This window comes from Sciurus vulgaris (assembly GCF_902686455.1).
Source record: "Sciurus vulgaris genome assembly, chromosome: 13".
Taxonomy (NCBI): Eukaryota; Metazoa; Chordata; class Mammalia; order Rodentia; family Sciuridae; genus Sciurus; species Sciurus vulgaris.
This window is the reverse complement of record NC_136474.1, coordinates 62,060,702-62,079,100: the sequence shown is the minus strand read 5'-3', so window position 1 is coordinate 62,079,100 and position 18,399 is coordinate 62,060,702. Positions and strand designations below refer to the sequence as shown.

Sequence of the window (18,399 nt, the reverse complement as noted above, 5' to 3'; positions counted from 1 at the left end):
GGGAGGGAGGAAGGAAGGGAGGGAGGGAGGGAGGGAGGAAGGAAGGAAGGAAGGAAGGAAGGAAGGGAGGGAGGGAGGGAGGGAGGGAGGGAGGGAAAAGAAAAGGGAGGGCAGGTTTTGAATCTCCTGAGAGAAACCATAGCTTTTTCTACTGTGAAACAGGAAAAAAATTCTCTCACCAATAATACTGGGAAAGAAAAACGCAGAAAACAGAGGGGGGGAAAAATCAAGGCCCTGGTAACCAGGAGGCTTTTATACACTGGTGGTATCCACAGAGACCAAGCTTTCTGGCAACGTGAGGGCACAATTGCCAGGAGCTTGAAAGCCTGGGAGGAAAGTACAACCTAAGACTATCACCATGCTGGCCAACAACATTCACTCATAGCCTAGGGCTCCTGGGGACAGCAGAGTCCCCTAGAATCAGGTAACACAAAGATCAAGACCTAGGAATATGACCAACCAGTGTCTCCAATCTTGCTTAAGTCAGGGTAGGCAGAGAACATGGGATAAGGAGGGTCTGGGCTGACCACAGGCTCTGCAAGGATCCCATAAAATTACATTCATTCTGTGACCACATCAGATTCCACATTCGAGCCCCCAAGATCCTCCTGCTTAACCCTCTGCCCCCTGTAAACACTTTGCTCTCCTCTACAATACCCTGCCTCCAGCCTTGCTGCACACATGCCTTCCCAGGACAGGACTCTTCTTACTCCTCTCTCCAACGCCCTCCAGCCAGGTCCTTAATATCCCCACCACCAAGAACCCAAAGGGGACCTGGCCAGACCCTCACCTAGCTTCAGGCACGCTGCAGGTGATGAGGTGGGTCTGCCTCTTGGCAGCACTTCCACAGGGTGTGGGGACCTCACAGGTAAAGCCATAGCTGGGTAGGTGTATGCCGAGCACCACTGGGAAATTGACTAGATTCTTATAACCAAGTACTGTTTCCTCAACCACAAAAAAGGGAATGGAGATGTAGCTCAGTGGTAAAACACCCCTGGGTTCAATCCCTAGTATCAAAAAATAAATAAATAATTAAAAATAAAACGGGGGGAGATCCAAGATGGCAGACTAGAGGGTGGCTGCATCTCCGGTCACTCTAGAACTGAGGATTCAAGAAGGGGAGGTATTAAGAGACTCAGACCAACACAGAGCTGCATGGTGAGTCTCTCCCACCAGGTGAAGCTCCGCCAGGCGGCAGGCCCGGACAGGCGCAGCTTCTCAGAGCAGGGCAGGGCAGCGAGAGACTTCCCCAAGCAGCCCTGCTCCCTCAGGCAGCAGGCGCGAACTACAGCCAGCTCCTCTGAGCAGGCCCGCCCAGTGAGAGCTTTTCTGCACAGAGCAAACCCCAAGCCCTGAACCCAGAGGCGGGCCCGACCTGCAGGCAGCTTCTGGGACCAAGGCAGGACAGGGAGAGGCTTTCCCCGAGCAGCCTGGCTCCCTCAGGTGGGGGCAGGCCCCGTCTATAGCCAGCTTCTAGGAGCAGGACCACCCAGTGAGAGCCTTTCCACACAGAACCAGCCCCCAGGCCTGGACCCAGTAGCGGGCTAGGGGCAGCTTTCTTTGGAAGCACTGCATCATCAAGTTCCTCCAAGACTTCAGGCTACTGAAGGCTGGGAGGTGATATACTGGAAATCTACAGGGACATTATAAGCCAATAGAGGAAATCTGCAATATCTCAGAGTCCCACTGATATCTGACCAATATGAGAAAACAAGGGAAGAAAATGTCCCAAACAAACCTAGATACTATATCAATAAAACCCAATGACAGCACAGCAGAAGAAATGTCAGAAAGGAGTTCAGAATGTACATAATTAAAACAATCAGGGAAGCAAACGAAGAGATGAAAGAGCAAATGCAGGCATTAAATGACTGCACCAATCAACAGTTAAAAGAGCAAATACGGGAAGCAAAAGATCATTTCAATAAAGAGTTAGAGATACTGAAAAAACAAACAAACAAACAGAAATCCTTGAAATGAAGGAAATAATAAACCAAGTTAAAAACTCCATAGAAAGCATAACCAATAGGACCTGGAAGCATAACCATAACACCTGGAAGACAACCTCAGACACTGAAGACAAAATATTTAATCTTGAAAACAAAATTGACCAAACAGAGAAGATGGTAAGAAATCATGAACAGAATCTACAAGAATTGTGGGATATCATGAAAAGGCCAAATTTAAGAATTATTGGGATTGAGGAAGGCTTACAGAAACAAACTAAAGGAATGAACAATCTATTTAATAAAATAATATCAGAAAATTTCCAGGATCTGAAGAATAAAATGGAAAACCAGGTACAAGAGGCTTATAGGACTCCAAATATACAACATTACAACAGACCCACACCAAGGCACATTATTATGAAAACACCTAACTTACAAAATAAAGACAGAATTTTAAAGGCCGCAAGAGAAAAGAATGAAATTACATTGAGGAGGGAAACCAATAAGGATATCAGCACATTTTTCAATCCAGACCCTAAAAGCTAGAATGTCCTGGAACAACATTTACCAAGTCCTGAAAGAAAACGGATGCCAACCAAGAATCTTATACCCAGCAAAACTTACTTTCAGATTTGATGATGAAATAAGATCCTTCCATGATAAACAAAAGCTAAAAGAATTTACAAAAAGAAAGCCAGCATTACAGAACATTCTCAGCAAAATATTCCATGAAGAAGAGATGAAAAACAACAATGACACTCAGCAACGGGAGGAACTAGCCTAAAGGAATAGCCAAATAAAGGGGAAACCAAATCATGTCAAAAAACAAAAATGAGTCAAATGACTGGGAATACAAATCATATCACAATAATAACCTGAATGTTAATGGCCTGAACTCATCAATCAAAGACATAGACTGGCAGATTGGATTAAAAAGAAAAATCCAACACTATGCTGCCTGCAAGAGATACCCATAGACTAAAGGTGAAAGGATGGGAAAAATATACCATGCATATGGACACAGCAAAAAAGCTGGAGTATCCATCCTCATTTCAGATAATGTGGACTTCAAGCCAAAACTAGTCAGAAGGGATAAAGAAGGACAATACATACTGCTTAAGGGAAGCATAAATCAGCAAGACATAACAATCATAAATATCTATGCCCCAAACACTGGCTCATCCCTGTACATCAAACAAGTCCTTCACAATTCCAGAAATCAAATAGACCGCAACACAATAATACTAGGTGATTTTAACACACCTCTCTCACCACTGGATAGATCCTCCAAACAAAGATTGAATAAAGAAACCATAGATCTCAATAACACAATCAACAATTTAGACTTAACCGACATATATAGAATATACCATCCACAAAGAACAAATACACTTTCTTCTCAGCAGCACATGGATCCTTCTCTAAAATAGACCATATTTTACGCCACAAAGCTACTGTTAGCAAATACAAGAAGATAGAGATACTACCTTGTATTCTATCAGATCATAATGGATTGAAATTAGAAATAAATGACAGAATAAAAAACAAACTTCTCCAATACCTGGAGATTAAAAAATATGTTATTATATGATGAATGGATCACAGAAGACATCAGGAGGGAAATAAAAAAATTCTTAGAAGTAAACGAGAACAAAAACACATCATATCAAAATTTCTGGGACAGTATGAAAGCAGTACTTAGAGGAAGATTTATTTCATGGAGCGCATTAAATAAAAGAAGAAAAAAATCAACAAATAAACGACTTAACACTACAGCTCAAAGCCCTAGGAAAAGAAGAGCAGACCAACACAAAAAGTAGTAGAAAGCAGGAAATAGTTAAAATCAGAACTGAAATCAATGAAATTGAAACAAAAGAAACAATTGAAAAAATTAACAAAATAAAGAGTTGTGTCTTTGAAAAAATAAAATTGATAAACCCTTAGCCACACTAACAAAGAGAAAGAGAGAGAAAACTAATTACTAAAATTCAGAATGAACAAGGAAATATCACAACAGACACGAGTGAAATACAAAACATAATTAGAAGCTATTTTGAAAATCTATACTCCAACAAAACCGAAAACCTCGACCAACAAGGTGAAGATTTGGACCTACTTTTTCTTCTATAATCTGCAGGGTCTCTGGTCTGATTCCGAGGTCCTTAATCCATTTTGAGTTTAGTTTCGTGCATGGTGAGAGATATGGGTTTAGTTTCATTCTGTTGCATATGGATTTCCAATTCTCCCAGCACCATTTGTTGAAGAGGCTATCTTTTCTCCATTGCATATTTTTGGCCCCTTTGTCTAGTATGAGAAAATTGTATTTATTTGGGTTTGTGTCCGTGTCCTCTATTCTGTACCATTGATCTACCTTTCTATTTTGGTACCAATACCATGCCGTTTTTGTTACTATTGCTTTGTAGTAGAGTTGAAGATCTGGTATTGCAATACCCCCTGTTTCACTCTTCCTGCTAAGGATTGCTTTAGCTATTCTGGGTTTCTTATTCTTCCAGATGAATTTCATAATTGCTTGCTCTATTTCTGTAAGGTACACAATTGGGATTTTAATTGGAATTGCATTGAATTTGTATAGCACTTTAGGTAGTATGGCCATTTTGACAATATTAATTCTTCCTATCCAAGAACATGGAAGATCTTTCCATCTTCTAAGGTGTTCTTTAATTTCTTTCTTTAGTGTTGTATAGGAAACAACATGTATCCCATTTGTTTACAATAAAAAAAAAAAAAAAAAAAACCAGAAAACCTCAAAAACATCAACAAGTTTGCAGAGACATATGAATTACCTAAACTGAACAAGGAGGATATACACAACTTAAAAAATCAATTTCAAGCAATGAAATAGAATATGTCATCAAAAGCCTACTAACAAAGAAAAATCAGGGACCAGATGAGTTCTTAGCCGAGTTCTACAAAACCTTTAAAAAGAGCTCATTCCAATACTCCTCAAAGTATTCCATGAAATAGAAGAGGAGGGAGCCCTCCCAAACTCATTCTATGAAGCCAATATCACACTGAAACCTAAACCAGACAGAGACACATCGAGGAAAGAAATTTTCAGACCAATATTCTTAATGAACATCGACGCAAAAATTCTCAACAAAACTTTAGCAAATCGCATACAAAAACATATTAAAAAGATAGTGCACCACGATCAAGTAGGTTTTATCCCAGGGATGCAAGGTTGGTTCAACATCAGGAAATCAATAAACGTAATTCACCATATTAATAGACTTAAAGTCAAGAATCACATGATTATTTCAATAGATGCAGAAAAAGCATTTGATAAAATACAGCATCCCTTCATGCTCAAAACACTAGAAAAAATTGGGGTAGTGGGAACATTTCTTAACATTGTAAAGGCCATCTACGCTAAGCCCATGGCCAATATCATTCAAAATGGTGAAAAACTGAAAGCATTCCCCCTAAAAACTGGAACAAGGCAGGGATGCCCTCTTTCACCACTTCTATTCAACATCGTCCTTGAAACTCTAGCCAGAGCAATTAGACAAACAAAGAAATTAAAGAGATGTGAATAGGAAAAGAAGAACTCAAACTATCCCTGTTCACTGATGACAGGATTATATATTTAGAGGAACCTGGAAATTCCACCAGAAAACTCTTAGAACTCATAAGTGAATTTAGTAAAGTAGCAGGTTACAAGATCAATGCTCATAAATCCAATGCATTTTTATACATAAGTGATGAATCTTCAGAAAGAGAAGTTAGGAAAACTACCCCATTCACAATAGCATCAAAAAAAAAAAAAAAAAAATACTTGGGAATCAATCTCACAAAAGAGGTGAAAGACCTCTACAATGAGAACTACAGAAAATTAAAGAAAACCTTAGAAGATGGAAAGATATCCCATATTCTTGGATAGGCAAAATTAATATTGTCCAAATGGCCTTACTACCAAAAGTGCTATACAGATTCAATGCAATTCCAATTAAAATCCCAATGATGGACCTTACAGAAATAGAGCAAGCAATTATGAAATTCATCTGGAAGAATAAGAAACCCAGAATAGCTAAAGAAATCCTTAGCAGAAAGAGCAAACCAGGGGGTATCGCAATACCAGATCTTCAACTCTACTACAAAGCAATAGTAACAAAAACGGCGTGGTATTGGTACCAAAATAGACAGGTAGATCAATGGTACAGAATAGAGGACATGGACACAAACCCAAATAAATACAATTTTCTCATACTAGAAAAAGGGGCCAAAAATATGCAATGGAGAAAAGATAGCCTCTTCAACAAATGGTGCTGGGAGAATTGGAAATCCATATGCAACAGAATGAAACTAAACCCATATCTCTCACCCTACACAAAACTCAACTCAAAATGGATCAAGGACCTTGGAATCAGACCAGAGACCCTGCGTCTTATAGAAGAAAAAGTAGGTCCAAATCTTCAACATGTCAGCCTAGGATCAGACTTCCTTAATAGGACTCCCATAGCCCAAGAAATAAAAGCAAGAATCAACAACTGGGATAGATTCAAACTAAAAAGCTTTCTCTCAGCAAAGGAAACTATCAGCAATGTTAAGAGAGAGCCTACAGAGTGGGAAAAAATCTTTGCCACTCATACTTCAGATAGAGCACTAATTTCCAGAATATATAAAGAACTCAAAAAACTCTACACCAAACATACAAATAATCCAATCAACAAATGGGCTAAGGAAATAAACAGATACTTCACAGAAGATGTACAAGCAATCAACAGATATATGAAAAAATATTCAACATCTCTAGAATTGAGAGAAATGCAAATCAAAACTACCCTAAGATTCCATCTCACCCCAATTAAAATAGCGATTATCAAGAACACAAGCAATAACAAGTGTTGGCAAGGATGTGGGAAAAAGGTACACTCATGCATTGCTGGTAGTGTTGCAAATTAGTGCAGCCACTCTGGAAAGCAGTATGGAGATTCCTCAGAAAGCTTGGAATGGAACCACCATTTGACCCAGCTATCCCACTCCTGGGCCTATACCCAAAGGACTTAGAATCAGCATACTACAGAGATACAGCCACATCAATGTTCATAGCTGCTCAATTCACAATAGCCAGATTGTGGAACCAACCTAGATGTCCTTTAGTTGATGAATGGATAAAGAAACTGTGGTGTGTGTGTGTGTATACACACACACACACACACACACACAATGGAATATTACTCCATGAATATTCAGCCATGAAGAATGATAAAATTATGGCATTTGCAGCAAATGGATGAAATTGGAGAATATCATGCTAAGTGAGATAAGCCAATCTCAAAAAAATCAAAGGTCTAATGATCTCGCTGATAAGTGGATAATGACACATAATGGGGGGTGGGAGGGGTTAGTGTTAGGGTTAGAGTTAAGGTTAGGGAGGGGGGCAAGAATGGAAGAAGGAAGGACTGTACAGAGGGAAAAGAGGGGTGAGAGGGGTGGGGGAAGGGAAAAAGTAACAGAATAAATCAAACAACATTACCCTATGTAAATTTATGGTTACACAAATGGTATGCCTTTACTCCATGTACAAACAGAGAAACAACATGTATCCCATTTGTTTACAATAAAAAAAATTTATAAAAAAAATAAAAAGGGCTGGTTCTGGGGTTGTAGCTCAGTGGTGGAGTGCACTGGGTTTGATTCTCAGCACCACATAAAAAATAAACCAATAAAAAAAAAATAAGGCAATCTCAGATTCTTTCATCTATACATACTGATGTGCATATACACGTGTACAACATATAAAGTGGTAAGTACCTTAACATATATGAACATAAAATATAGAAGGTACATAGATGTACAGCTATGGTATAATGTTTAATTATTTATTTATTTTTTAATTTTTTACAGACTGCATTTTGATTCATTGTACACAAATGGGGTACATCATTTCATTTAACCAAAGGTGCCAAACCCATTTGATTATAGTTTAAGAGAAGAAAGAATAGAAATGAATTAAATTTCATAAGCTGTAATTTAAGTGTGTTTTAATCTGCACAATAGTAATCTTCATTATACTGAGACAGGATTTCATTCTACCAAACCATCAAAGAGAAGGTAACAAAAAGAAAGGCACATGATAGGCAAACTGAACAAAATATTCAACCATAACCTTCTCTTACCTTTGAGCCAACGAGTGTGTACAGCCACTGAATGGTTTCATTGTGGTTTATTACTCCGTTCATCCCATCCACATACAACATAATCTGGCCCAAAGCTACGGGAAGAGAAAAAAAAAATTTTCATAAAGTACACAGTACATTAGGAACCAAATCTAAAGAAAAGTAGAAATTTGAAATTAGCCAAAGTATTGACTACATAAAAAAATTATATATTTATTTCTGGCATCTGGGAGACACAATGAAGATATCAAATTCAATGCTATTTATGTGTACCTTAATGAATAAACACACGGTTTTCTGTTTCTATGCCTGTGTATATCCCAGACACTACACAATGGTGTCTGGCCCCCCATTGGAGCCAAGAGGACCTATAGTGGGTCAGCAGGCCCCATACTCTATGGGACCCTCCCAAGCTAATCCAATTTTATTCCCTTGGATAAGTACTGAACATGCACTTAAATATTATTTATAACATCCTTTAAAGAATTTTCTGTTTAAAAATGTCTGCTATGGAAAAGTCATCATGTTTTTTTTTTTTTTCTTGGCACTGGGGATTGAATCCAGGGATGCTTAACCACTAATCCACATCCTCAGCCCCTTTTTATTCTTTATTTTGAGACAGGGTCTCACTAAGTTGCTTAGGGCCTTGATAAGTTGTTGAGGCTGGTTTCGAACTTGTGATCCTCCTGCCTCAGCCTCCCCAGCCACTGGGATTATAGGTGTGTGATACCACACTGAGCTACCAAGTCCTAAATTCTTAGAAATTCACATATTGTCATTATTCTCCAAAGACCAAATACAAGCAGGGCACAGTGGTGCATGCCTGTAATCCTAGCAGCTCGGGAGGCTAAGACAAGATTGCGAGTTCAAAACCAGGCTCAGCAAAAGCAAGGCGCTAAACAACTCAGTGAGACCCTGTCTCTAAATAAAATACAAAATAGGGCTGAGGATGTGGCTCAGTGGTCAAATGTCCCCAAGTTCAATCTCACGTACCACCGCATCCCTCCCAATTAAAGCACGAATACAGGTCATGTTGCTTTTTAAGCATATATTAATTCCATTTTTTCAGCTCCATTAGCATCAAAGTAATTTGGACTATAGCTAATGAACAAACAGAAGTTATACCCTACGTGAGTAGGCTTCCTTAAATCATGTGATCTCCTATTTCATCCTTAAATGATACGACATTGATGTTTTTAGGCAACTTTTTTTTTGGCTGATAACAGTAGGACATCTCATTTTAGAAAATAGGAAAAATACAGATGAACAAAGTTAAAATTCATAATTCCATAACTTGAGGACAATAATTCTTAATATAGTAATAGATTCTTTTAGAATTGTTTATATATTACATATAACAAAGTTTACATGTAGGTTGTAGGAAGCAATCTTTGTGAAATGCGTTCATTGAAAATAGCAAGACATAGAATACTGAGTACATACTAATTTTAATTATACAAACATGTGACATCAGAAAACTATTATCCTGGACAAAAAAAGGTCAAACAAAACCACGATCATTCTGAAGAACTATGCACATAAACTCAAAAAATTTTAAATGATTCTGACATAACTTTGACACAATCAACAGTATATATTTGGAAATAGAATCATTCTAGTTAACAGTGAAACACACATATTCCTATTAAAATTAGGAATACTGTTAAGTGATGCTAACTTAAGCCCATGATAATTTAATGCTACAGTTTCAGACAAATTTATTAAGATATGCAAAGTAATAAAAGGGAGAATGATTGGAAATGAATATATAATATTGTCATTACTTGTTAATATAGGAACAAAATTTCACAAAATTTATAAAGATCACAATTACCACATTTCTTATCTTAAAGAGACATATGTAACATACTAAGAAAATAGTCTGATATAAAAATAATACCAGATCATTATGTATACAACAGCAAATATAAAACAACTAATTTATTGTGCTAATAGCTCAAATTACCTGATAAGAAAATGCTAAATGCCAGTAGAAAAAAGGCAAATATCATTTCATAAGATAAACTGGTTTACACACAAAAGTGTTCATTCTTGCTATAGTAAAACTAATGCAAACCAAAACAATGATGAAAGCATTTTAAGTTTGCAAAAGTATTTTAAAAAAGAAATGATACTGGGGAGGTTAAATAAGTAACTTCATATATTCCTGATGACAGGGCAAACTTGTAGAAACCTTGGTAACAGGCTATTTTGTGCTATAATTATTTTTAAAGTCACCATGTATTTAGTGCTATGTACCTAGCTCCCAGGAGGGACTTTAAGCACGTTATTAATATAACAGTCCCATACAATGGTTATTATTACTCCTATTTGATAGAGGAAAAAACTGAGACTCTTAGAAGGGAAGAAATGTGCCCGAAACTTCATCACTGCCAGATGACTAGCTTTCAAAAAAATAAAGATAAAGCCATGCCTAGCAAGGTTCCAGAACTCAAAGCTGTGTTACAGTGAAATGTTTATAATAATTAAAAAGCAGGTATAAAAGTGTAACAATCAATTCGATGAAACACTCAAATCCTGTGCTTCGCAGGAATGAAAAGTTCATAAAATAGTACACATTAAGGCTGAATATATGTTCTCTGGATGCATTTTTTTTCCCTACTTTTTCTGTTTTCCTGATTTTCCACTATGAACATCACTTCTGTAATAGAAAAGTACACAATATGTAAAAGGGACAAAAATAAGACTGAGGAAGGTTGTTAGATGCTTATGTTTTTAGAATGTTTTGCTCCCCACCCCCATCTCCTTTAGAGATGCAGCCCCAACTTCATGAAGGAGTGGGGAGAACTCAGCACATTCTGCCCCCGTTTTCCCCCTCCTTTCCTTCCAAGACAGAAGGATAAAGTTTCCAGGGAAGGGGAATTTACCACCCAGGCCTTCTCCAGTTCTGCGTTCCACAGTTGAGAAAGCCAATGCTGAAGCACATTCTAGCATTTTCTGCTATATGTATCAGCTTAATGGCACAAGGAAAGATAAATGCGCTATTCAAATTTCTGGATGGTGCAGTCCATGGGGAGGGTCACCACCCCCTCCCCTGGCCCACCAAAGCAGATAAGCAAGACCACCCTACCTACTCAAGGTCTCTGTTAGGGCATGAATGCCTAGAAAGTGGGAGATTACTATGGAAGTGGAGGACCAGTGAAGATTTGAACACCAACTTGATCTGTTTTCCCCCAAGATTCTACCAACTGATCTTCTGTGGAAGTTCATGTCCAATTCAAGTTCCTGATCACACTGATTTGACAACAAATTTTGATATGTAAAATTCAAAACTTGCCCACTACATTGCTTATACCCAGTCTTTTGGTTTTTTTAATGTCATGTTAACTAATTTGTATTTATTTTAAAATTTTATTTGTTCTACTTAATTGTACATGACAGTAGAATACATTTACACATTTTAATAGATCATACATAAATGGAGGGCAATCTCTCATTTTTCTGGTTATACATATTGCAGGACCACATTGATCATGCAGACATACATGTACACGAGATGTACCCAGTCCCCATGCTGAACAATTCTTCCTGCAAAATCCACTCCAGACACAAGATGGCACTAAATAGGCTCGATTGGGCTAGCCAGCTAGGATTCACAGCAGATTCAGCAACCTGCAGGTGGACTGAGAATAAAATCCACAACAGAACAAGAGACACCACGAAAACACAGCCTAGGTTACAGGAGCCACGAAAATTAATGATTTTCATTTTTCTGCCACTCATGGAATTTAATATCAGCATAATTTATTCTTCTGTACATCAATTTCTTGATTTCAAAAATGAGAGAATAATTTTGCAGTACCTATTTTGTAGGGATGTTGTGGGGATTCAGTTAAAACAGTACCTGACCCACAGTAGGTGTTCAATAAATGTTAGTCATAAGTTAATTATTACCTCACTGCCATCAGACTTCACTCATGCATGAACAGAAACATACCTTGAACACTTCTTGAAGACACACAGCTGGGGACTGAACTTTCCTACCCTCACAGTTGAAGTTACTCAGCTGCTCACCATGAGATGGAATGCAAGAACTCCTTGTTTCACCCCAACTCACCAAGATTTTCTGTTTTCTTCTAATACATAACTTCATGATCCAATTTGAGGTAATTTTTGTGCAAAGTACGAGGTTTACACTGAGGTTCATTTTTTAATATAGATGTCCAATTGATCTAACACTATCTTTTTAAGAGACTTCCTTTCTCTATTTAATTGCTTTTGCAAATTTGCCAAAAAAGTCACTTGGCTGTTTATGTGGGTCTCTTTCTGTCTCACTGGTCTATTTAGCCCTTGGCAATGTCCATTATCAGGAGTACCATGAATATGATTCCTATTTATCTCAGCTTTTTCAAAATTCTTTTGGCTATTTTTATTCTCTTGCCTTTTCACATAAATCCTAGCACTGACAAAAAAAAAAAAAAAAAGTATTTCTGAAAACATTGCAACTACGTGTACGTAAATTTTGGGAGAACTGACATATTTGCCCTATGTTGAGTCCACACACCAAGTAGGTCTATTTAGATTTTCTCTGTTTTTCATTAGTGTTTTTTAACTTTTAACTATAGTTCTGATACATGTTTTGTGTTGGTTTTTGTTGTTAAATTCATTAATTCATGTTCTTCGGAACTATCATAAGTGGTATTTTAAAAACACTTCCATTCCCAATTTATTATTTGTACACAGAAATAAAATTGATTTTTGTGTGTTAGCCTCGGATTCTATAACTTGATTACTTATTAATGCTGGGATGTTTGGGGGTTTTGTTTTGATTTTGGTCGATTCCCTTGGATTTTCTACATAGGTAATAATACTGTCTTGCGAACAAGAACGGTTTTATTTATTCCTTTCCAATCTATCTGCTACTGTGCCTTACTGCACTGGTAAGACTTTGAGTATAATGTTCAATAGGTGTGGTAGTAGGACCTTGCCTTGTTCCCAGTATTGGGGGAAAGTATTTAGTCTTTCACTAGTGTAAAGTTAGAGGTGGATTTTTGTAAACCATCTTTTACCAAGGTAAGAAAAGTTCCTCCAATTTCTAGTTTGCTAAGTTTGTTGATCATGAATGATGAATTTTGTCAAATGCTTTTCCTGTACCAACTGATTCAATTATGTGTGTTTCCTGCAGACTGTTAATGTGATGGGTTACACTGATTGAATTTCCAATACTGAATGAGCCTTGCATCCCTTTGGCCATGGTGTATTATTCTTTTTACGTATTGCTGGATTTGATTTGCTACTATTTTGTTAAGGAGTCTTGCATCTTTGTTCATGACAAATATTGGTCTGTGGTATCCTGTCTTTGTCTGGTTTTCATATTATGGTAATGCTGGCCTCATAAAATGAGTTGGAAAGTTTTCTTCCCTATTTTCTGGAAGAGATTGTATAAAATTAGTTTTGTCTCTAAATGTTTGGTAGAACTTGCCAGGAAACCATCTGGTCCTGGAGATTCCTTTTTCAGAAGGTTAATTACAATTTTCTTAAGCAGTTATAATTAATACTAGTTACATAGGGCTGGGTCAGGTTTTCCTTCATCTTGGTTGAGTTTTGGTAGTTTGTGGTTTATAAGGAACCGACCCACTTTTACATAAAGTATCAATTTTGTATGCTCAGGGTTGCTCATGGTATTCTATTATTCATTAATACCTGTAGGCGGTGTCTCATTTCTAATGTTGGCAATGAGTGTCCCCCTTTTTTTCTTTTAGTTATTCTTGTTCATCATTTGTCTTTTCAAAGATCCAGTTTTCTTGTTCCATTGATTTTTCTCTATCATTTCTTGGTTTTCAAATTTTATCAATTTCTACTCTTACTATTTTTTTCCTACTATTCAGACTTTTCACACTCTGGTTTCTTAAATGTAGATGTTTATATAATTGATCAGAGTGTTCTATATAGGCATGAGATGTTTTAAATTAACCGACATGAAATGTATCTCACACATTTTGATATGTTTTATTTTCATTTTCATTTAGTACAGAATATTTCCCTTGAGAATTCCTCTTTAACACATAGAATTTAACACACTTCAGGATAACCTAAGTGTTTGTACATATTATGTTATCCTTCTGTCATTGATTTAGTTTAATTCCATTACAGTCAGAAAATACATCATATGATTTCAATTCTTTTACATTTGTTATGGTTTGTTTTATGACCCAGGATATGGTCTATCTTGGTGAATGTTGGTGCATATTTGACAAGAATATGTATTCTTCTGTGGTTAGGTGGAATGGTCTAAAAACATCAATTAGAACTAGTTGGCTGATGGTACTATTCAGCTCCTCTATAACTTTGCTGATTTTCAGTCTATCAATTCTATTGATCACCAGAAGAGAAGTATTTAAGTCTCTGCCATAATAGGACTTTTTTGATTCAGTTATTTCGATTTTGGCTTCATATATTTTGAAGCTCTACTTCTCTGGGTGAACTGACCCTTTTGTCATTATAATGTCTTCTTTACCTGTCATTTTCATTAATATAGCAACTTTAGTTTTCTTTAAATTAGCATTTGCATGGTTCTTATTTCTGTATCCTTTCACTTTCTAACTATGTAGAGCATTATTAAGGTGCATTTCACGTAGATATTTAGTTGGGTCTTGCTTTGTTTATCCATTCTGATAACTGGATTAGACAGTCCTATTTAATGTAATTATTGATGTGTTTGAATGTAGTTCTATCATTTCCAATCTGCTACTGGGCACATCTGGTGAGCTTCCTATATTTTCTTAATTATATTTTTCACTTGTAACTTTTTCATCAGGTGTCTCTCTTTAATCTTCCATTTCTTTGCTGGGACTTTCTATTCATTTCAACAGGTTCACCCTTACTTTCTGAAGCACTTTTCTAACAGTTGCTTTAAAGACTTTGACAAAGTTCAGTATCTGTATCACCTTGGCACCGGGATCTGTTGATCTGTCTTTCCCATGCAAGTTGAGATTTTCCTAGCTTATTTCATGCCAAGTAGTTTTGGCTTATGTCCTAAATATTTTGAAAATTATGTTATGAAATTCTGACTTTTGTTTAAGTATTACAGAAAATGTTGGCATTTTTGTTTAACCAGGCAATTAACCTAATGCCAGTTGAGCCCCCAGTCCTGACCTACCTTCCATGGGCTGTGGATGCAACATCAGTTCAGTTTTCACAACCTTTTCTGTGTCCTTCAGATCCGTCCTGTATGAGTACCAGGGACAGTCTGGGACTTGGGCAGTGGTCTATCTTGTTTGGTTCTCAGAGTCTTTGGTGCACTGCCTGGAGCAGATTCATGCATCGACAGCTTGTGGTGAGATCACAGTCCCACAAAACTTTCAGGGTCAGGTCCCTGAACTCCTCCTCCTCCATTATCTCCCTGACGCTTGTAGGTTCCATAAGGTTCTCCCTTGTAGTTTTTCAGTCAGAGAACTGGGGCACTATTTCATCTGCTCAGCCACTTGCTTTCTGTGACTGCTTACACATCTGGGGCCAAGCAGAACAGGGAAAAAAAATAGGTAACCAGAGTTCACTCCAGTCCTCTTGTGACCACAGTTCCCTCCCATTCAGAGTGGAAGTTTACACCCTGCTCCTCAGTTTTAGGTGGCTACAAGCCCTTCCTGTTCCCACAGTGGGTCTCACCTTGGAGTACCTGGGGACAGGGGTGCAAGGTAACAGCAAGCAGAAAAAGAAACATGGTGTTTGGGGATTTCCTCTCCTACTCAAGATAGGCAGGAAGCTCTGAAATTCTGCCCATACCAATGCCCACTTTGGGGGTTGGTGCCAATTTGAATCCAGACCAGGAATGCCAGAAGAAAATGTGAAAAGCACCATCTGTTCAATGCTATTTCAAATTCCAGTCTTCTTCCCCAGTCTGTTTACTGCCATTTACCCTTCCGGGCCCTCAAATAGTTGCTCTGTGCCTTTTCTCTCCAGGTTTTATAGCTGAATTCAGCAGGAATGACAGGGTCATGTGTGATACCTAGAATCAAAACTTTTCCCTGCTCTCCATTTAGAAGAGCCACCTCAGCAGTGATGTGGAAGGTGGCCTGGGGTCTTGCCGTCAGGGTCCACTCTGAATTCTGTCTCATCACTCTAAGCCTGTCTCTCCTCCCTCTGTCTCTCCCTCCCTTCTTTCTTTTTTAAAGCTCTTCTCTTCCGTCCACTATTGATGCAGATCTAGCTCCCAGAATCACTCCTGGATTACAGAAAATGGTGGCCTGGAAACTCAGGTCCAGCCAGTCTCCCACCCTCTTTCGAATCTGTAATAGATGTTCCTACCACCGAATGTTCCACAGCATTAGACATGCCAGCTGAAGCTAGACGGGGCTGTGTCTTCCTCTTATCTCAGGAAGGGGCCTGAGGTCCTCACACCTCTAACCAGCCTGCCAGGCCTTCCAGCTTCTTGCCTAGACCATCCAGGCTCCTGTCTCTCCAGATCTTTTGCTGCCATCTAAGGGTTCAACTCCAAGTCTATCAATTTTCAATTAGTTTCACATTCCATACATTTATGTCAAGCACATATAAAATATACATTCATTCTAAAAACCAGAGTTAGCCTGGCTTTTAAGAATTTCTTACACATTGGAGGCACAAGAATACAATACCAAATTAGTTGTCTGCTTGCTTGTTCATGTCCTTTCCTTCAGCCAAAGACACCAAAAATTGCCATGGAAAAAGTTGAAAGGGAATCTCTCGTTGGCAGAACCATCTGGTTTGTTAAACAAAGAGCTCTTAAATATTGCTGCCTGTGTTGTCTTTAATCAACCCCCATCCCCTCTTTCCTTTTACCCTATGACAGTGAGGTGACGGTCACAAGTATTCTGGGAATGGGCACAGAAATTCAAACACTGCAACACCTTCCTAAGGGAGAGAGAGGATAGATCAATGTATTTTTAATGTCATTTTTTTTTTACTAGAGAATTGTTAATAACTGTGGATATACTACAAGTTTTGTTGTAAACCTGTCCTTTTCCTGTGTTAGACAAGGTTCTGTTTTTTAAACGAGGCATCCACTTGTATGAGACTATAGTTCCAGCACGAACAAAAGAGTCCTCTTAGGAAAGTGGAGTATTTTGGTTTGCCTCTGTGGTCTTCCCACTCTTTTCTTTTACAAAAGTAGTATGAACAAAAGATTTAAAACTGAGGAGAAATCTGAACAACTCTTTAGCTTCCCTTGCCTTTAGCTACTTGCTTTTATCACCCATCTTCATGGTTGGGTGGCCAAGCAGTACATTCCCATTAGCTTTGCTGTAGGTGACACCCCCAGTGGAGGGTTCCAAAGGCAAGGTTGTCCAAAAGCTCCTTCAGGAACTTGGAGGTCACTTTTTTCTCTCTCAAACTGCTCGAAACCACCAACCCTTCACTTGGGCCTGTGCAGTGTCCAATGGGTGACCTTTGGACAGCAGAGGGACAAAACCACACCCTCGGAGAGCACACAAATACTGCCATTTTCTTAACATGCATCCTATGAAGATCTATGATGTTTATAAGCAGATTACTGATTATTTCATTTTTTAGTGTCTGACATCTTTCCCCAAGCCTCAGACTTTTTTTTTTTTTTTAATTCCACAAATGTGAGTAAATCCCAATATTGAGAAGATAAATTTGAGACCTGAGGCTCCCACTTTTGGCTGACTTACAAACATTTTCACAAAACCCATGATTTCAGAGACACACGGCAGAGTGGGCAAGACTGACTGGTTTGGTAACAGAATGCTCCACTGCCACTGAAATATTCTACCATTTGAAAATGTGTCTGGAAATAACTCCTATTTATTTTTACCAAAAGTAACGGAAAAAAAAAATGATGAATCCTATGAAAAATTTAAGAAATTTCCCTCACCACAAGGCCAATAGTCTCCTACAAGAAATATCACTAGTGCTTTGTGTTTTGGTGGGGTGACCTGCTGACCTGCCCGTTAGGAGTGAAAACAGGACTGCCATTATGCTGTTAGACATAGTCCTTCCTGGAGGCTGACACTATAGGCTAAGATGCACGATGCTTTCCTGAGCTAGAACAGAGTGGGACTCTGACAACATGCAGCAAGAGTTTTTAAGTCCAAATTATCTCTACAGAGGGAAGAAAACACTACTACCACCACCACCACTATCCCCACCCCACCTCACTCAAACCTTACCTTCTCGAAGGAGTTAATTCATCTTGAAGAAGGCATTTCTACTTTAATTGAACCATTAAAACTCAGTCTTCTTAACACTGAAATGGATTTGCTGATCTCTAATTTCTATATTCACCAAAGCCCCCCACCTACACCTAAATACTAAAAACAGACTGATAATGTTGACATTCTTGGAACTAAATGATG

At 38.1% G+C, this 18,399-nt stretch overlaps 1 protein-coding gene across 21 annotated transcripts in view; it reads right to left on the bottom strand.

Annotated features, from left to right (window-relative positions):
• Positions 1–18,399, bottom strand: part of FHOD3 (formin homology 2 domain containing 3) — a 491,479-nt gene that overhangs the window by 200,683 nt on the left and 272,397 nt on the right. For all 21 annotated transcript variants that reach the window (XM_079108491.1, XM_079108492.1, XM_079108488.1 and 18 more), the window contains exon 6: positions 8,090–8,184. In XM_079108491.1, the coding sequence (XP_078964617.1) occupies positions 8,090–8,184 (95 nt within the window). The remainder of the gene's footprint in view (positions 1–8,089; positions 8,185–18,399) is intronic.